This window comes from Nelumbo nucifera, chromosome 2 (genome assembly GCF_055504915.1).
Source record: "Nelumbo nucifera cultivar China Antique chromosome 2, China Antique-T2T, whole genome shotgun sequence".
NCBI lineage: Eukaryota > Viridiplantae > Streptophyta > Magnoliopsida > Proteales > Nelumbonaceae > Nelumbo > Nelumbo nucifera.
Genome location: NC_142650.1, coordinates 18,050,790 through 18,070,167, shown reverse-complemented (window position 1 = coordinate 18,070,167; position 19,378 = coordinate 18,050,790). Strand labels below are relative to the sequence as shown.

At 42.9% G+C, this 19,378-nt stretch overlaps 2 protein-coding genes across 13 annotated transcripts in view; one reads left to right on the top strand and one right to left on the bottom strand.

The window, feature by feature from the left end:
* CPL2 (carboxyl-terminal domain (ctd) phosphatase-like 2) overlaps positions 1-683 on the top strand; it is an 85,137-nt gene extending 84,454 nt beyond the window's left edge. For 10 of the 11 annotated variants that reach the window (XR_016082396.1, XR_002022643.2, XR_016082395.1 and 7 more), the window contains one exon: positions 156-683. Coding sequence is in view for 3 of the 11 variants with exons in the window: in XM_010258274.3 (XP_010256576.1) it covers positions 156-261 (106 nt within the window). In the remaining 8 variants the exon portion in view is untranslated. The remainder of the gene's footprint in view (positions 1-155) is intronic. The other variant, XR_016082398.1, reaches the window with a different exon arrangement.
* Positions 684-2,265: 1,582 nt separating this feature from the next.
* LOC104596952 (uncharacterized) lies at positions 2,266-19,329 on the bottom strand. 2 transcript variants are annotated; one of them, XM_088897048.1, is made up of 5 exons: positions 18,977-19,329; positions 18,170-18,209; positions 17,895-18,055; positions 17,064-17,813; positions 2,266-2,828 (listed from the first exon to the last, which is right to left on the bottom strand). In XM_088897048.1, the coding sequence occupies exons 1-5, from the start codon at positions 19,187-19,189 to the stop codon at positions 2,631-2,633; spliced, it is 1,362 nt and encodes a 453-aa protein (XP_088753174.1). In that variant the 5' UTR covers positions 19,190-19,329; the 3' UTR covers positions 2,266-2,630. The 2 variants fall into 2 exon arrangements, with proteins under 2 accessions (XP_088753174.1, XP_010256583.1); XM_010258281.3 differs by lacking the exon at positions 2,266-2,828 and adding an exon at positions 15,725-16,453 and having other exon boundaries at positions 18,977-19,328.
* Between the last annotated feature and the right edge of the window lie 49 nt (positions 19,330-19,378).

Genomic DNA, 19,378 nt, shown 5'->3' with positions numbered 1-19,378 from the left:
GATATCATTTTTATCTATAGATGTGCCTATCTATATTCAATTGATACAAGCAAGCAAAGGATTTCAATTGATATCAAGTCTGTGTCATATGTTTTCGATTTCGAATATATGGGTTTTTTAGCAGTTATCTTTTTCTTGGTTATTGTTTCTTCCAGGTTGCTACAAGCCATACCATCCAAACGGTCTAAAGATGAAGCGCTGTGCGGTTTACAAGGTCTGCCATCCTCGAGATATCCAAAGAATGGGCATCCCGTTTCTTGACAGGCATCTGATTTCTTGATTAGGAAATAGCCATGTAATGGGAGCAGTTGGGCGATTTTCACCAAAATTAAGGTCTTAAGTTTGAGATATCCAGGTCTTAGTTTTTGGTTTCAGGCCATGGTTCATCTCTTCTTTATTGGTAAAGTTGGCAGGTGCCTGTGCTGCCATTGCTGGAGCTCTTCTTGTGGGCTCTCTCCTGATTTCACGTGGAGCCTGTTCAATTTTGGTTCCCTTTTTATGGGGGATATCTAGAGGGTGACACACCTTTAGAGTTTGTACAGTAATTCTGGCATCCGTCTAATATAGTATTATCCTTTTTTTTTATGCCAGTCTAATATATTATCTTAATCCGATCTTCAGGGTTATAAGATCATTAATTTGACAATTTTTCTCAATATGCTAACTAGGTTTTGTTTCTCTAATGGTAAAGGGGCAAAATTGCTTATGATGCTGTGATTATTTATCGACTTACCCTTGTGGTTGAGTTACTGCTTCCTTTTGTTTAGTTGCCATCAATTTAGGTGATGGGAATATGTTCACACGACATCTGAAAATATTCAAAATAGATATATTCTAAAATACATATTTTAGAGGTAACCCCTCAAGTTTTGTGGTGAAAAGGAGTGTAAATTAACACGTAAACATGGAGCGGGGGGGGGGGGGGGGGTGATAGAAGCCCAAGGGTGGATAAGTAATTTACCAGTTCATTTTCTGTAAAAATGTAAAATTTGGTTTTATTTCGTTTAATTACATAGCGTGACCATCCATAATCATCGGTATACTGGATGGCCATAACGTAAAAAGCCTAAACAGAAAGGGATGTAGATAGAGTATGAAGTATGAACTATGACGAAGCTGGATACAATGTTTTCAGCGGAGTATTGCATCTTTACTATTCCTTACCTGCTCTTGTGTCCTCTAAAGCTGGATACAATGTTTTCAACCTGGCTGGTTGAACCATTCAAACCGTTATCTAGAATTTTGGGTTCGGTTCAGTTAAGACTGAAGGCCTATCAGGTGGTAAAAAATCGTTGATTTGGTTAAGAATCGTTTGATCCGGTCAGTTTGACTGTTGACCCGTTCGACTTGATGACTGGGTCATGGGTTTTGTACTCAATGCATACACTTTCAAAGGTTATAACTAAGGTTCAAAGTAACGACATGTACCAGATCGTATTGGCTGATACATATTGTTCTGGGAGCTCTCCGATACACCCCTATAGATGATGTATCCGGGTTCTGATCGGTTCAAGGGGTGGAGGAGCTTTAAACCGGCTCCCCTGAACTGGTTTTTGAAAAAAAGATAAAAAAAAGTATCAATATCACCCGATGTGCCACTACCGACGTATTGGGCGTATTGATATTTTGAACCTTGGCCATAATTTTGCACTCTGATGTCTGATTGGGGTGATTTTCTTATTTTGGGTCACATTTTGAGATCTATGCGTCCCAAGGCTCCTATGACGCCTTACTTCGCTATTTTCTTGAAAAGTATCCCTTTTTTGGTCTTAAATTATAAATTTTAATATTTTTATAAAAAAATTAAAAATTGAATTAAAAAACTTAAATTAAATATAAAATAATACATATGAAATCTAAAACAACAATATATATATTATGACATGGCATGGCCTGAACCATTTGACCTGGAGGCAAAAACGGCCTTCGGGTCGGTTTTTAAAACATTGGCTGGATACCAAGCCAATCGCACGCACCTCCCTATGAAAGCCATGCAATATTGCCTTCCACAAATAAAAACGGGAGTTCTGTATTCTCCACCTTTCCGTGCCACTCAACTTTTGCAGAAAACTTTATCAAAAAAAAAAAAAAAAACTAGTTGCAGATAAACCCACTATATATGTAAAAATGAGTATACAAATTCCATTGGCATGTGAAGACATACCGCAAAAATGGGCAAAAAATGACATACAGCAACAACAAAGATTCTAGTGGTGTTCATGTGTCTCAAACAATGACATACAGCAAGTTGGGCAAAAATGACAAAGATGTTATCTGCATGCAGCAACAACAAAAAGGCCTGACCGTTCTGTTCCCTTCACCCCACCAAAAAACAAAAATGCGTAGAGGGAAAAGTAAAATGCTGGAGGTTGTTTTACTGTTGTGGTTAGGTTTATTCCGAAAGAAGCCCCAGATACAACAGAAACTTGCGCAAAGATTGAAGACCCCATTGGACATCATTTTGCAACACATTAACATCATCTGACTGAGAATTCAACTGCACTTGCTCATTCGCTAAATGAGGTTTTTCTTCAAACCCATCCTCCTTCATAGAATTGGACTGTTCTTGCTCATTGGTTAGGAGGAAATTTTCTTGAAGGTCATCCGCATGAGGATTGGACTGCCCTTTCTCATTGGTTAAATGGGATTTTTTTTTGAATGCCATCCACCCGAGGATTGGGCAGCTCTTGTTCATTGGCTAAATGGGGTCTTTCTTCAGGAATATTGACATGTAATTCTCCCTTGGTCTCATCGTTGAACACTGATTCCATTGTTTCTTCCTCGTGTGGGTCTCCACCAGGTTCTTGCTTCTCATTTAACTGGTTTTTCTATGGATATGCAAAACAAGAAAAAAGAAAGGATGTCAATTTCTGTATGTGCGTTCTTGCTGCCATCAATGTTCGCAAAATAAAATGGTAATATCATTTTGATTAGGATGTGCATCTTAGAGGCGAACATGTTTTGCATTTCCAGATTAGGAAAAATCATGACTTGCTTTAATTTGTAACTTAAATTTATCATTTAGCTGCTGTAGGAACTAGGAAGGCAGAAGCATGATATGCACTCTACATATTTGTATCTGTAATCTTTCCAAACTGAGCCCAAGTGATGGGGAGGAGACTATGGAAATCATAATACTTCCTTTCAAGATAACATGTTGAGCTTTTCATTTGTCGAGCTACAGGGAGAATAAAATTTAAATCGTGATAGTCCCATCAATCACTACACTAGTGCAGTACTTCAATATTAGTTGGGGAAGAGTTACAAAGCTGCTCCTTCACCTCAGGCCCTACCCATAATATTTGCAAATAGATTGAAGAAAAACAAGATACCGGTTCAAACCACCCCTACCCAAAAAGACACGCACACACAACTTTTACGAACTCAATAGACCAGAAATTCTGACCCTGGGCTAAACCATCATTCTCTCAAGATTTTTTTGCTCAATATTCTTTCTTTTCGTTGGAGGGGGTTTGTATAAGGTGGGCTACAAGATCCATAATTGGGGACCTGTTTATTGCATCAAATTCGATTTTCGGCTCACTTTGAAACTTGAAAGGAGTATAGATATAAATATGTACACTATAAATACATACAAAATACAAGATTTTGCATTTTACATATATTTGTATGTATACTCATTCCAAACTGAACCTTCAGAATTTCAAAGCCCACCATTGATCAGTTTAAAATAATTTTGGTCTTTGTATTCTAAGCTTCAGATTTTAAATTTGAATTTTGAACGCTTCTCCGCCTTAAAATATTTTGAAGCAATTAAAAAGCATGCCTAGGTAATTTCGTCCATTTGAATTCCAGGTTTTAAAATTGTTGTTGATCTGGATGGTCGAATCATTTGATCTGAAAATTGATTATATTACTGGTTTTCAGCCACTATTTACAAAGAAAAAAAAAAAACGTTGATTTGATAAAAAATCACTTATCAAGCAATTGAATCATTTGATCCGGGCATCGATTTGCAGGTTGACATCAACATGATGATTCATTTCTTTTTGAAGTTTGGAAAACTTATGTTATATTCGTTTCAAGTCCCAATAAATCTCTATAAATACTTTTTCAATATATATTTTTTTTAATTTTAACATAAAACATTGACTAAGTTCTACAAATATATACAAAATAATGCAAAATACAAGATTTTACTCTCTATATATTTGTATTTGCACTCTTTCCAAACTGAGGCTAAAAACATTATTAATCAATGCAACTAATGTCCTTCTCCCGTCCTTCTACTGTCATTGACTGTCTGCTTCAGCTAGTTTATCCAGAGTGCTTCAAAGCAACTGAACAGTTTAACTGAATCTTCAGCTCAGCCCTCCCAAATGGGCCCTTAATTGCATACTGAAAAATGTGTTATTTTTGTAACAATAAAATATATTCCAAAAATAATGCTCAGATCAGATGATTAAAAATCATCCTGATTTGTTTTGGGAGAATGACTGATACCCCCAGTGTCAGAATTTGTAGGTTCAATGTATGGTCATGGTAGGTGCCAGTTCGGAATTGATGCTAATTACGGGTGGGCATAGGTGCATAGAGTGTGGGTATCGGTCCATTTGAATGTTTATAGCACTGCAGTGTAAATCAGAGATATGCATTGGATAAATCCATACTTTTCCTATTTGTTTAAAAGTCATACAAATCCATTTGAACAGTTTAACTGAACCTTCAGCTCAGCCCTCCCAAATGGACCCTTAATTGCACACTGAAAAATGTGTTATTTTTGTAACAATAAAATATATTCCAAAAATAATGCCCAGATCAGATGATTAAAAGTCATCCAATTATGCTGATTTGTTTTGGGAGAATGACCGATACTCCCAATGTCATAATTTGTAGGTTTTATGTATGGCGTGGTAGGTGCCAGCTCGGAATTGATGCCAATTTATGGGTGAGCATGTGTACATAGAATGTGGGTATCGATCCATTTGAATGTTTATAGTCCTGCAGTGTAAATCAGAAATCTGCATTAGACAAATCTATACTTTTCCGATTTGTTTTTCTACGGCGAATGTTTTAGCTAGGACCTGTCTCTAATGGTGGGTCTTTTTTTTTTTTTTTTGTACTGGTGGGTCCTGGTCCTTAAAAAGCATGCATGCAACGAATTGCAAGTTATGGAGCTAGAGAAATGTTTCTGAATTGGATAAATAGGATATGACAATATGAGAGGTACATCTAGAGGTTAGCAAAGGAAAGAAATATAGAGCCATTTTATGATCATAATGGAGTTTTGAGAAAGTATTAGTAGCTTATATTGGTTCTTAGGTTGAGATTTTTAACCTGTTGTGGAACATAAAAAATGTATAAGAAACTAACATCTACTATCGTGCAAAATTGTTAATCACTGGATGATTATTCTCTTCATTATATTCTTTGATATCAGATAAAATGTTTGATTGAAGCAGCTTCATACTTGGGGCATTCAACGGTAACATCTGGACTAGGTCCAGACTAGGGCTACAACTTGGGTGCGCCCAACACAGATTTCATACTTTCATGGATTGGGCTTTGTTTTTAGGCTCTAGACAAGATTTGGACTTAAAAAACTCATGTTGACCTAACCCAACCCAAGCCCGTCCAATATCGTATGATATATACACCTAAATTGTGTATATTATTTATAATGTGTATATAAGTATACATACTACACTTTTTATATTATCATATACATCTTAGAGTATATTATTAATTATTTATAATTTGAATATAATAAGGCTATGATCTAATTCATACACAAACATGTATAAATAAAGACATTATGCATTTTGTATAATGTAGGGATGGGAAAGGATTGGATCGGATTCAAATCAGAAAATATTCAAATCCAATCTGACATTGTTCATGTAGGATTCGATCTGACCTAAAGATTTGATCGGATCCAATAGAACTCGATTTGAATTTAAATCCTATTAGTAAGTTGGATATGATCCGGTCCGACTTATTTTTTTTAAAAATTAATAAATTATTAAAAGAAAATTAAAATATACTAATTTAAATAAAGTAAAAACAAAAAAACACAAGTATATTTTTATTATTTTTATCATATATAAACATGTTTTTTATAAAAATAAATAAATAATATAATTGATGAGGGGTGATTTGGCCCTCTAGTGACATTGTGCCATGTGGCAGCCCTGAACTGTTGCTTAACACCTTAGCGTCATGTAGGCACCCTGGCCCAAGACCAAGTCGACAATCTCAAGACCAAGTCAATCATCACATGACCTGATCGACCATCACAAGACTAGGTCGCCCATCACAAGACTAGGTTGGCCATCTGAGAACCAGTCGCCTATCACAGGACCAAGCCAACCATCTTAGGACCAGGTCGGCCATCATAGGGCCAGGTCAGCCATCTCAGGACCAGGTCGCCCATCACAGGACTAGGTCGTCCATTACAAGACTAGGTCGGCCATTACAGAGTTGAGCTTGGGACCTACACGAGATGGTGGCCGACCCCATCATGAGTGGGCTATTGTCTCCGAATCTTTCGGGAACACGTCACCCCATCAGCGGAACTAACTCCTGCCCCGCCCACTTCGAAGGCAACCGGGTGAGCTCTATCGCTTTACGCGAATACTGCCTTCGAGCGAGGTGGGCCAACAAGTCACGTCCCCCCTAAGATCTCAGGCATGCAACGTGAAGCCCACGACAACCTGCACCTATAATATATATCAGATCGGATAGGGGTAATTCGAATCTGGTCCTATTTCTGATTGGATCCTATTATCCGATCTAAAGATCCGAACAGGGGTGATTTGAATTCAACCAAATAAGATTGGATCTCAAATCAGATCGGATCATTGTCCGATCCATTTGCACCCCTAGTATAATGGAATCTTTTTCTAATTATATTTATAAAATCCTTCCAAACCCAACCAGACCGACCAAACCTAGATGTTGTTGAATTAAGTCTGGTCCGGCCAGGGTTGTTAAATTCAAGCTTGACTCCAGTTTGAGCCAGCTCTGAGCTCAGGGTCTAAGGCTTAGGATTGGGCATGAATTGGCACTCAATCCAACTCAACCCATCCTGCCCAAATTGCACCGCTAGTCCAAATAGCTTTAGTAATAGGCTAACAATCATCATAGTCCAGATGGATCTAGACGGTCCAATTCAAAAAATGCCCAAGTAGGGATGCAAGTCAGGTTGGCCCGAGTAAGGGTGTCAATGGATTGGTTTTGGACTAAATGGGGTCCAGTCCAAAATCAATTTGGATGGATTAGACAGACCAACAAGACATATTGGATTGGACTAATCCAGTGCAAAATATTTATTAGATTGGACTGAACCTGGTCCGTCCATAATAAGTATATTGGATTCGATTGGATTAAGTCAATTTTCTGTACATTAGTATAAGATAAAAATATAGCCCTCAATGGACTGGGTTTGGGTTGAAACCAATCTAAATTAAAATGAATTTAAACAGATTAGATGGTCCAGACGTTGAACTGAACCGGTCCAAAATACTCATTGGATTGGATTGGACCTGATTCATCTGTAATAGACTCACATTAGACTGGACCAAATCCTATCCAATTGACACCCCTAGGCCCGAGTTAGCATTTTACATTGCTTTAGGCTCGGGCCTTCAGGCTGGTCCATTCAAATTCTGACAAAAGCCCATCCCGAGCCCACCCATGTTACACCCCCTAGGATCCAGCTATGGACTCCACCAATAGGTAAACTAGCAGAATCAAAGTGAAATTCTGCAAGGCTTTTACTAGAGACGCAAATAGCCTGGTTTGAAGAATTTCAACTACATTAAGTTTGGGCCCATTTAAAATTTAACAAATTCCCAATCCAACCCAACCCAATTTTACACAGTTTTTTACGTTATACCCTCAGCCAATCCGTTCGAGTTGCACCTTACTTTACACTTTTAACTTCTCATACAGAAACGAGGAAAAGGAAAGATCACTCAGAAGAAAAATAAATAAAAATCAATGGCAGTTTAAAGCAACAGAGTAATAGCTTTTAGTAGGGGTGTTCAGATTTGGTTACCTAACTGAATTAAACCGAACGAGCTAATTTGATTTCATTTATTTGGTTTTTGGTTTGGATTTAATTATAAAAATATCAGTTTTGGTTAAGTTTGAAAAAAAAATTAAACAAACTGAACCAAAAAACGAATTAACCGAAACAAATACATGTATTTATATTTTAATTATAAATGTTGACCTTAATATTAATATTACTATCACGATTTAATATATAATTTGTATTTTAATTATAAATGATGAAGGGTGATTTGGCTCGACCTCATAACAGGGAGACACGTGGATGCGACTTGACTAATAGATGACAGTTCATCATGACCAGTCCGTAACAGAACGACCTCGGGTACCCAGCTACCCCGAGCTAAAGTTACCTCGAGATAAGGTCACCTCAAAATGAGATCGCCTCGACACCAGATCGCAACAAGCACACCTCGATGCCAAGTCACCCCGATACTCAATCCAGTTCGAGACTTAAAGACGTCATCTTGGGGATACCGATTTGCCACTACGTGGTGATACCGAAAATTCCTCCGACGGTTCCCAAACTCCACGGGATCACGCTGCATAACAGCTAGCATTATCTCCCCGTCCAATTCGTGTGGAAGTGATGAACCTTATCATTCGGCAGCGTTATCCCCCAATTAATGCGAAAACGGATCTCATCGTGACGAGGATCTCGGAACCACTCCGCGAAACCCACAAGGACTCCATTATATAAAGGCTCCACCCCCCGGGGGTGCAAGGTGCGCGTAATTTTTCTGCTCTCTAGCTCTCTACATTCAAAAGTCTTTAGGTCACAACCAAGTACTGATTTAAGCATCAGAGCGACCTCGCCGGGTAAGCAACCCCGGGTTCTCTGATTCACCTTTTGCAGATTGACCTAGTCCGCCGCCTACTGGGAGGCAGATCACATCCAGCAGGGAGCAGTCAGATTGCACAACATCAATTGGCGCCGTCTATGGGAACCACTATGAAAAGCCTCTTTCCACCAAGAATCTTTAACTTAGATCTATGGCATCCTCCAGCAATGCCGGACAGATTAATGAGATGAATGTCTCTGGGGGCAACCTCAGATCCCATCCGTTTGCATCGGTTAGTTCACCATACCGTTCTCTGCGGCTGGGGTCCCGATGCTGACCGTACCTCAAGCAACTGTGCCAGTGAACGCCCCACTCCCTCCTGTAGTGGGTGCAACTTTTGCTGAACCATTTGTGGTTCCCTATGGAGTCGGACAACATCAGCTTGATGACCTGGTACACTGCATGCGGGCTATTTAAGCCCAAATGCAACAGGTCCAACAATTTCAGCACTACTAGCAACAAGTCTTGCACCATTTTTACCAACAACAGTACCAGCAATAGTTCCCTCCGCTGCAACAGAATCAACAGTCGGTTCCACCTCGGCATCTGGTAGCTCAACAGAGTAAGACTCGTTGTCAGAACACTCGCCCTCCTTGCCGGGGAGAGACTTCCTAGGTTCCACAGCCCCTTGGGAACCAGGTCTCGTCCCATGACAGGAGGGACAAACATGTTACTCCTCTCGCTTCGCAGAACGTGAACCGGTCGGGAGACACTCAGTCCACCAAAGTTGTTTCACCTTGGCCCTCGCATCAGGAAGGTTCGCTTGCAGGGAACTAGTTTGGGGTTCTGCCCGTGGACTCCAGGCGAGACCCTCAGTTCACAGTGGCCAGCATCAGCACTCCGAACCACTCCGTGCCAGAACATTGCCCGATCACACTGAGGTCAGCAGCACCAATGTGGAGCTAGTCAAGAAGCAGCAAAGGCGGCGTCGTAAGGCACGTCGAGCTGTAGTTCCAAGTCAGCTCGCTGGTCCTAGTCAACCTGAGCAGCCAAAAGGTAAAGAGGAGGCGAGATCGGAAGCCACAAAGACCGCTCCCCTTTATCCTTCGAGCTCTTGTACTCTTCAACGGCCTTTGCTTTGGACTCTTCCACCGCCTGAAGAAGTACCTCGGTTCGCTCCTTGATATGGGCCTCGAGGTTCTCCACCTCCCGCTTTAGCGTCGCTTTCTCGAACATCAGTATTGAAATAAGCTCATTCTGAGCCCGTGCATTGTTCTTCAACTAGTTGATCTTGTTACGAGCCAAATTCAGCTCGGCGTGAGCTTCGCGAGACGAGGACTCAGCTGCAAGAGCCCGCTTCAAATGTAGCTTGAACTGGTACGTTAGAGCATGCACGACGAAGTTCACCTGCCAAGAGAGCAGTAGTTAGTACCAGAAAAGTCTTAAGTGCGAAATTGAAGAAGTCAAAACAGAACATACCACCATGCAGTGAGTAGCCGCTCGAGCTCCAAGCTGAGCGACCGACATCTTGGCCCAACTAGCGGCCTCCTCGGCATACACCGCACTTTTGCTCTTGAGAAGGCTATATTTCGGAGTCAGGATGCTCCGAACTGCTTCCTCGCTCTCTGAAGACGCGGCGATTGTAGGGGTGGGCTCCAAAGATGCCTCCTCGGGCGCGCGGGGTGGGGAAGCCTTTCTTGGTTCCTCCTCGATCAGATCAATTACTGGAGGTTGCACGGCGGAGGGTTGCTCGGACTCAGGCTCGATAGCCTGCGGTGACTCAACGCGAGCTCTTTTGGCAGCTCGCTTCTTCTTCCCCTTCATTTGGCTAAGGAGTTTATCTACAACGAACTTCATGGGAGCTGCAACAAAAGCAAAATGTCAGAAACAACATCAAGATAAAACAAAAGCAACACAAAGTGACGACCTACTAGGACTCAGATCAGTTTACACGAGCTTGTCTTCGGCCACATAGTCTTCAAACTTGAGACTGAGCTCCGCCCATGATTGAAGCGCTTCCCTTGTCTTCAAGTCCAGCTTGATGTCGGGATCCTGAATGGCTGCCTTCCAATGGGTCGGGAATGGCCAACCCTCAGTATTACGAACTAAAAAATAGCCCCTTTTCTAGGTCGGGACCTTGTTTGGGAGTTTGTGTAAGAGCTTGTAGCCGGTGCGTGGGGACAAATAGTAGGTTCACCTGTGCTCGGGTAGAACATAGGAGGAGTTCCTTTTTATTGAAAGTATGGAAGCAAAAATATCGAGATTAAGGGGCAGATTATAATCATGGAAGAACGAGATGGTGCCTACCATGTTGCAGATGGAGTTCGAGTGTAATTGATCTATGGTAATATTGAAAAGTTTAATGACCTCGATGATCAGGGGGTGAAGTGGAAGACGAAGACAAGCGGCGAGCTACTCTTCGAAGATCGCGATCTCATCATGACCATGCTCCCAGGGAAAGTTACCTACCAGAAGGCTATAAATAAGATCGCTTGGAAGCCTATACTGAGTAACCAAGGTCTGGAGCCTGTCCGCTGTCATCGTCGATGGGCCAAAGTTATCTAGTTGCCGACCTCGATGCGAGGTGGACACCAGACCACTGGCCCCTCACGTCTCCTGAGGTGATTCTACCTCAGAAGGACCGTGAGCTGCCTCTTGTCCCGAAGTGGCTTCTTCAATAGAGCGATCTACGACTTGAGCCGAGGTACCCACCTCAGCTCCAGCGGAGTGACCACTCTCCCTCTCATCTAGGAGACTATCGAAACTAGACATAGCGAAGGAAAGACAAATTGAATCAAAGAGGAGAGCTAGGGAAGACTTACCAAGGAGAAGAACCGAATCGAAAAGAAACACCGAATTGGAAGACCCGAGCTAAGGAGCTTGAACGCGACCTCAGACCGAAGTCTAGTGAACTTATGGCGAAGAAAATGAGTCTCGAGTCCCCTATTTATAGCCACTGTACCTGAGAATCAACGGTCGAGATCAAAGCGATCCGACGGCTCCTAAGAAAACCGGCTCGGCGACCCCCAAGGTTGAAATCGGTTTAGCGCGTTTTTGACGTCCGCGGAGTTTGTAGATCGCGTGACGTCCGCACATAAACCGGATGCAACCTGGGTTATTCTTGGTTGAGCCGAGCAGCTGAACTGGTCTAACCAACGATTCACCCGAAAAATGGCCTGGACCTTGAGCCAAATCCACTTGTCACGTCATGAACTCCCTGCACCAGGTCAGGACCCTTGAATCAGGGAGTGGGGGGCAATTGATGAAGGGTGATTTGGCCCAACCTGACTAATAGATGACAACTCAGCATGACCAGTCCGTAACAGAACGACCTTGGGTACCTAGCTACCCTGAGCTAAAGTTACCTCGAGATAAGGTCACCTCGAAATGAGATCGCCTCGGCACCAGATCACAACAAGCACACTTCGATGCCAAGTCACCTCAGTACTCAATCCAGTTCGAGACTTAAAGATGTCAACATGGGGATACCGATCTGCCACTATGTGGTGATTCCGAAAATCCCTCCGACGGTTCCCGAAGTCCACGAGATCATGCCGCATAACAGCTAGCATTATCTCCCTGTCCGATTCGGGCGGAAGTGATGAACCTTATCAGTTGGTAGCGTTACCCCCCAATTAACGCGGAAATGGATCTCATCGTGACGATGATCTCGGAACCACTCCGCGAAACCCGCGATGACTCCATTATATAAAGGCTCCACCCCCCGAGGGTGCAAGGTACACGTAATTTTTCTGCTCTTTAGCTCTCTACATTCAAAAGCCTTTAGCTCGCAACCAAATACTAACTTAAGCATCGGAGCGACCTCGCCGAGTAAGCAACCTTGGGTTCTCTAATTCACCTTTTGCAGATCAACCTGGTCAGATGGACCCTTCAAATGCAATACCATTGACCTGGTCAGATGGACACGTTTGGACAGTTGATCTGGTAAGAAGGAAATTCTGGAGATCTAGAAATGTGATGTTTGGTTGCTGAGTTCTGACATATTTGTTCTGTCTTGTTGAAAAGGATATACCTGTTGGAAAAGCTCTCCAATTCAAGTTCACACTCATGGAAACTACAGGGGAAATTGTGTGGCAACCTGGCCCAGATCGGGCTCTACACACCTGGGAAACCAAGAATATGATCACTGTTTTGGAAGATTGGGAAAATGCCGAAGTTCAGAAAATAACAAGAGGAACTAATGGCTGATCCAAATGAAGGATCATTGGTTAATCCAAATATGGAAGACATGACTGTTGCAAATCAGAACGTGATGGTTGATATCAACCAGGAAATGACTGTTGCAGAGAACATAACCTGATGAGGGCAGATTTGGCCCTCCAGTGAAATGGCGACACGTGGCACCTCGTGACAACAAGGCAAGCACCCAGGCAACAACTTACCAAGTTGGTGTCCCCCCCGGGCACCGGTCTGGCTGGCCTGGCGCGACCTGCATGCGGCCCACGGGCGACCTGCACGCGGCCCACGGGTGGCCTGTACGCGGCCCGCGCGGCCTGCGCGGCTTGCGCGCGACCTGGTGCGGCCTGCGCGGCTTGCGCGCGACCTGGCGCGGCCTGCGCGCGGCCTGGCCGGATCAGCCTGCCACAGGCACCGACCTGGCAATTTGGCCCGAACACAGGCGCCGACCTGACAACCTGACCCGGACACAGGCACCGACCTGACAACCTGACCCGGACACAGGCACCAGCTTGCCAACCTGGCCCGGACACCGACCCGCCAACCTGGCAACCTGGCCCGGACACCGACCCGCCGACTGACACAGGCGCCGACATGACAACCTGGCCCGGACATAGGCGCCGACCTGGCAACCTGGCCCGGACACCGACCCGCCGACAGACACAGGCGCCGGCTTGGCAACCTGGCCCGGACACCGACCCGCCAACTGACATAGGCGCCGACCTGACAACCTGGCCCAGGCGCCAACCTGGCCGCCTGGCACAAGCGCCAGCCTGACAACCTCGAGGAGTTCTTCACCGTACCCCGGTTCTGACGGGATATGACGTCTTACCATTTGAAGGCTTTTCACCCACCTAACCCGCGAGGGCACCACTATATAAGGACTCCGACCCCCAAAGACAAAGGAGAGAAAAAAAAAGGATGGTAACCCCCGCTGTCTAGCTCTCTCATTTCTCTCCAAGCCCTCTGTAATATGAATGCTAACTTAGGCATCGGAGAGTCCCTGTCGGGAAAATACCCCCGGGTCCTCTGATTCAGTTCTCGCAGGTCCCTCAGCTCCCGCCGTCTACAAAGGGGAGAAAATCACCTCACGCGGGGGGTAGTCGGGTTGCGCTGTACCAGGGAGCTCCACCATCCTCTGAGTTGCAGACCGCCTAGGAGCAAGTCAAGTGACGAGGTTGCCGTCAGGCAGTTCGCCATCAGGCAGTTCGCCACCAGGCAGTTCGCCATCAAGCAGTTCGCCACCAGGGAGCACTACCAGGCAGTTCGCCACCAGGCCGCTCGCCACCAGGCAGTTCGCCACCAGGGAGCACCACCAGGCAGTTCGCCACCAGGCAGTTCGCCATCAGGCAGTTCGCCACCAGGGAGCACTACCAGGCAGTTCGCCACTAGGCAGCTCGCCACCAGGCAGTTCGCCACCAGGCAGCTTGCCACCGGGCAGTTCGCCATCAGGCAGTTCGCCGCCAGGGAGCACCACTAGGCAGTTCGCTACCAGGCAGTTCGCCACCAGGCAGTTCGCCACCAAGGAGCACCACCAGGCAGTTCGCCACCCGGCAGTTCATTACCAAGTAGCCCTCCACCAGGGAGCTCGCCACTAGGTAGTTCGCCACCAAGCAGTTCGTCACCAAGTAGTTCTCCCCTAGGGAGTTCGCCACCAAGTAGCTCATCACCAAGGCACGTCACCACCGGGTCAAACAGCGAGGTACTTAGCCAAAAAATTTATACATCACAAAAAATGGTTACATCATAACCCATCCAAATGAGGAACTTGTAGCTAATGCCAACCCAGAATTGCTTGCTGCAGAGAACTTTAACCATTCAAAGGATGAAGAAATGATTACTGTAAACGAGGGAGAGTTCATTGCTGAGAACACTACTCATCCTGAGGAGGAGCAGATAACACTTTCGGAAGTAATGGAAGAACTCTAAGTGACAAGATCCCTGTATTCATAAATAACAAAGAGAATATGATTACTTGCAAAGGTCCTGTTCTGGTACCTGGCCTGACTCCATTACCAACAGTAGCAATGCTAAATACAGAAGAAGTTGAGGAAACCGATGTTGCTAGTGCCTGCGTTGAAGCTGATGAAGCTAAAGACTGCCCTGCACCTGAGGTAACTGTTTGACGAGACGTGCTTTTCTTTTCCTTTCCGATTTCTGTGATCAAGGGATCCATTTTTGTTCAGTTAGCTGGTCTATTTAGTTCGTAAAAGTTGTGTGTTCGTGTGTCTTTTTGGGTGGGGGTGGTTTGAACTAGTATCTTGTTTTTCTTCAATCTATTTGCAAATATTACGGGTAGGGCTTGAGGTGAAGGAACAGCTTTGTAACTCTTCCCCAACTAATATTTAAGTACTGCAGTAGTGTAGTGATTGATGGGACTATCCCGATTTAAATTTTCTTCTCCCTGTAGCTCGATAAATGAAAAGCTCAACATGTTATCTTGAAAGGAAGTATTATGATTTCCATAGTCTCCTCCCCATCACTTGGGCTCAGTTTAGTAAGAGTACAGATACAAATATGTAGAGTGCATATCATGCTTCTGCCTTCCTAGTTCCCACAGCAGCTAAATGATAAATTTAAGTTACAAATTAAAGCAGGTAACTTATATTTGCCTTCCACAAATATAAACGGGAGTTCTGTATTCTCCACCTTTCCGTGCCACTCAACTTTTACAGAAAACTTTATCAAAAAAAAAAAAAAAAAAAAACTAGTTGCAGATAAACCCACTATATATGTAAAAACGAGTATACAAATTCCATTGGCATGTGAAGACATACCACAAAAATGGGCAAAAAATGACATACAGCAACAACAAAGATTCTAGTGGTGTTCATGTGTCTCAAACAATGACATACAGCAAGTTGGGCAAAAATGACAAAGATGTTATCTACATGCAGCAACAACAAAAAGGCCTGACCGTTCTGTTCCCTTCACCCCACCAAAAAACAAAAATGCGTAGAGGGAAAAGTAAAATGCTGGAGGTTGTTTTACTGTTGTGGTTAGGTTTATTCCAAAAGAAACCCCAGATACAACAGAAACTTGCGCAAAGATTGAAGACCCCATTGGACATCATTTTGCAACACATTAACATCATCTGACTGAGAATTCAACTGCACTTGCTCATTCGCTAAATGAGGTTTTTCTTCAAACCCATCCTCCTTCATAGAATTGGACTGTTCTTGCTCATTGGTTAGGAGGAAATTTTCTTGAAGGTCATCTGCATGAGGATTGGACTGCCCTTTCTCATTGGTTAAATGGGATTTTTTTTGAATGCCATCCACCCGAGGATTGGGCAGCTCTTGTCCATTGGCTAAATGAGGTCTTTCTTCAGGAATATTGACATGTAATTCTCCCTTGGTCTCATCGTTGAACACTGATTCCATTGTTTCTTCCTCGTGTGGGTCTCCACCAGGTTCTTGCTTCTCATTTAACTGATTTTTCTATGGATATGCAAAACAAGAAAAAAGAAAGGATGTCAATTTCTGTTATGTGCTTTCTTGCTGCCATCAATGTTCGCAAAATAAAATGGTAATATCATTTTGATTAGGAAGTGCATCTTAGAGGCGAACATATTTTGCATTTCCAGATTAGGAAAAATCATGACTTGCTTTAATTTGTAACTTAAATTTATCATTTAGCTGCTGTAGGAACTAGGAAGGCAGAAACATGATATGCACTCTACATATTTGTATCTGTACTCTTTCCAAACTGATATACTTCCTTTCAAGATAACATGTTGAGCTTTTCATTTGTCGACTACAGGGAGAAGAAAATTTAAATCATGATAGTCCCATCAATCACTACACTAGTGCAGTACTTCAATATTAGTTGGGAAAGAGTTACAAAGTTGCTCCTTCACCTCAAGCCCTAGCCATAATATTTGCAAATAGATTGAAGAAAAACAAGATACTGGTTCAAACCACCCCCACCCAAAAAGACACGCACACACAACTTTTACGAACTCAATAGACCAACTAACTGAGCAAAAATGGATCCCTTGATCACAGAAATTGGAAAGGAAAAGAAAAGCACGTCTCGTCAAACAGTTACCTCAGGTGCAGGGCAGTCTTTAGCTTCATCAGCTTCAACGCAGGCACTAGCAACATCAGTTTCCTCAACTTCTTCTGTATTTAGCATTGCTACTGTTGGTAATGGAGTCAGGCCAGGTACCAGAACAGGACCTTTGCAAGTAATCATATTCTCTTTGTTATTTATGAATACAGGGATCTTGTCACTTAGAGTTCTTCCATTACTTCCGAGCGTGTTATCTGCTGCAGTCAATTCAATCTTTGCATGTGTCTTTGGCTCCTCGTTTGAATGAATGCTGCTTTCTTCTTTGGTCACTTCCTTCTTCACATTAGCTGTGAGATCCACTTCAGGATGAGTAGTGTTCTCAGCAATGAACTCTCCCTCGTTTACAGTAATCATTTCTTCATCCTTTGGATGGTTAAAGTTCTCTGCAGCAAACAATTCTGGGTTGGCATTAGCTACAAGTTCCTCATTTGGATGGGTTATGTTCTCTGCAACAGTCATTTCCTGGTTGATATCAACCATCACGTTCTGATTTGTAACAGTCATGTCTTCCATATTTGGATTAACCAATGGTCCTTCATTTGGATCAGCCATTAGTTCCTCTGTTATTTTCTGAACTTCGGCATTTTCCCAATCTTCCAAAACAGTGATCATATTCTTGGTTTCCCAGGTGTGCAGAGCCCGATCTGGGCCAGGTTGCCACACAATTTCCCCTGTAATTTCCTTGAGTATGAACTTGAATTGGAGAGCTTTTCCAACAGGTATATCCTTTTCAACAAGACAGAACAAATATGTCAGAATTCCGCAACCAAACATCACATTTCTAGATCTCCAGAATTTCCTTCTTACCAGATCAACTGTCCAAACGTGTCCATCTGACCAGGTCAATGGTATTGCATTTGAAGGGTCCCACAAACCAATGGTGGGATCATCCCCAACTAGGAGAAATTTCTCGCCATATAAGCACTCCTGCTGCAATTGGAATCTCACATGAACAGTACCTGGTAGATCTGAAGAGAAAAATAATTTAGAGAGATGCAAAAAGTTGGGAAAATATTTAATATGGATGACCAATGCCAAATGTACTACTTGATTGGAAAAAGCAAGAGCAGCAAAAAGCTCACCTGTTGCTTGAATATGGTCCTCTGTGTTATCACAGTCTGTCTGCACCGAAGAGCATTTAGGCAAGATCAGATTAAAGCAAATTTGACTCGATCTTGATTAAATTCGTATTGGCAAATGCAAACCGGCTATTGTTTAGATAGCACAAACAGGCAAAGATTAAGTTCTTTCTCACTTCCTCTCATCTTAATCTGCAGTTTAAAAGAGCTAGGAAAATTCTTCTTTACATCCACTTATAACACATCCGCAAAACCAGACCTCAAATGGACAAAAGCATTAAAAAAACAAAAACAAATCTAGAAAACCAGAAACTACAAAGATGAATAAAGATCCTGACAAGAAACAAGAAAAGAAACTTCAAAGAAAGACGAGAAAGATAGTTTCAGGGAAGGGGTGCATTTTTAGGAAGGCCGAGCTAGGAAATGAAGTCAGAGACTCCTATAGTAGAAAATCACGAGAGCAAGAAAAGAAGAACAGGATATAAAGAACGACAAGCTGAAGTCAAGAACTGAGAAAAATATTACTGGAGAAAAGAAATCAACAGGAGATACCAGCCTAATCCAGAGACGAATACTTGCGTAAAGCATATATCAAACCAAAGAAAATAAAGAATCCAATTAATACCAAATAACTACAACGAATCATGGAAGATAGTAAAACCAGAAGGAATAGATTACACAAGAAACGCATCAAGATCGAAAGAAAATCAAAGTGAAAAGAAATGAAATAAAGAAGAAGAAACACAAGAAAGTACGAAATCAAAATCCAAAGAAAGAGAAACAAAAATAGACAAAAGAAGAAAGAGATACCTGTGCATCGGATGAGGACAAAGAGCACGAAAGGAATCCAATCAGCTTTCGTTGCAGATCAAACGAAAGTGAAGAATCCACATTACTAAGTTTCTGAGGTTGCAAGAATTGAAGCTGAGTTCTACCAAAACAAGCTCTGGAACGTAAAGAAACGCTGTTAATACACTTCTTTGCAAAAATCCTCGACGATAAGCTCGTTAGGGCTTCCATCATAGAATGCTAACAGCTCAGCCTTTGCAAATTCTTCTTCTTCGTGTGTTGTTTGTTTGAGAGAGCGAGTGGAGGAAGAGGCTTCCAGAAGTCTTTTTCCTTTTCTAATACTTCGTTTTCACAGATAATCCTTCACTAATGGCTCTGGTGCGTTTTAAATAGGGAAGGGACCCGGGGTGGAGGTACGGATCG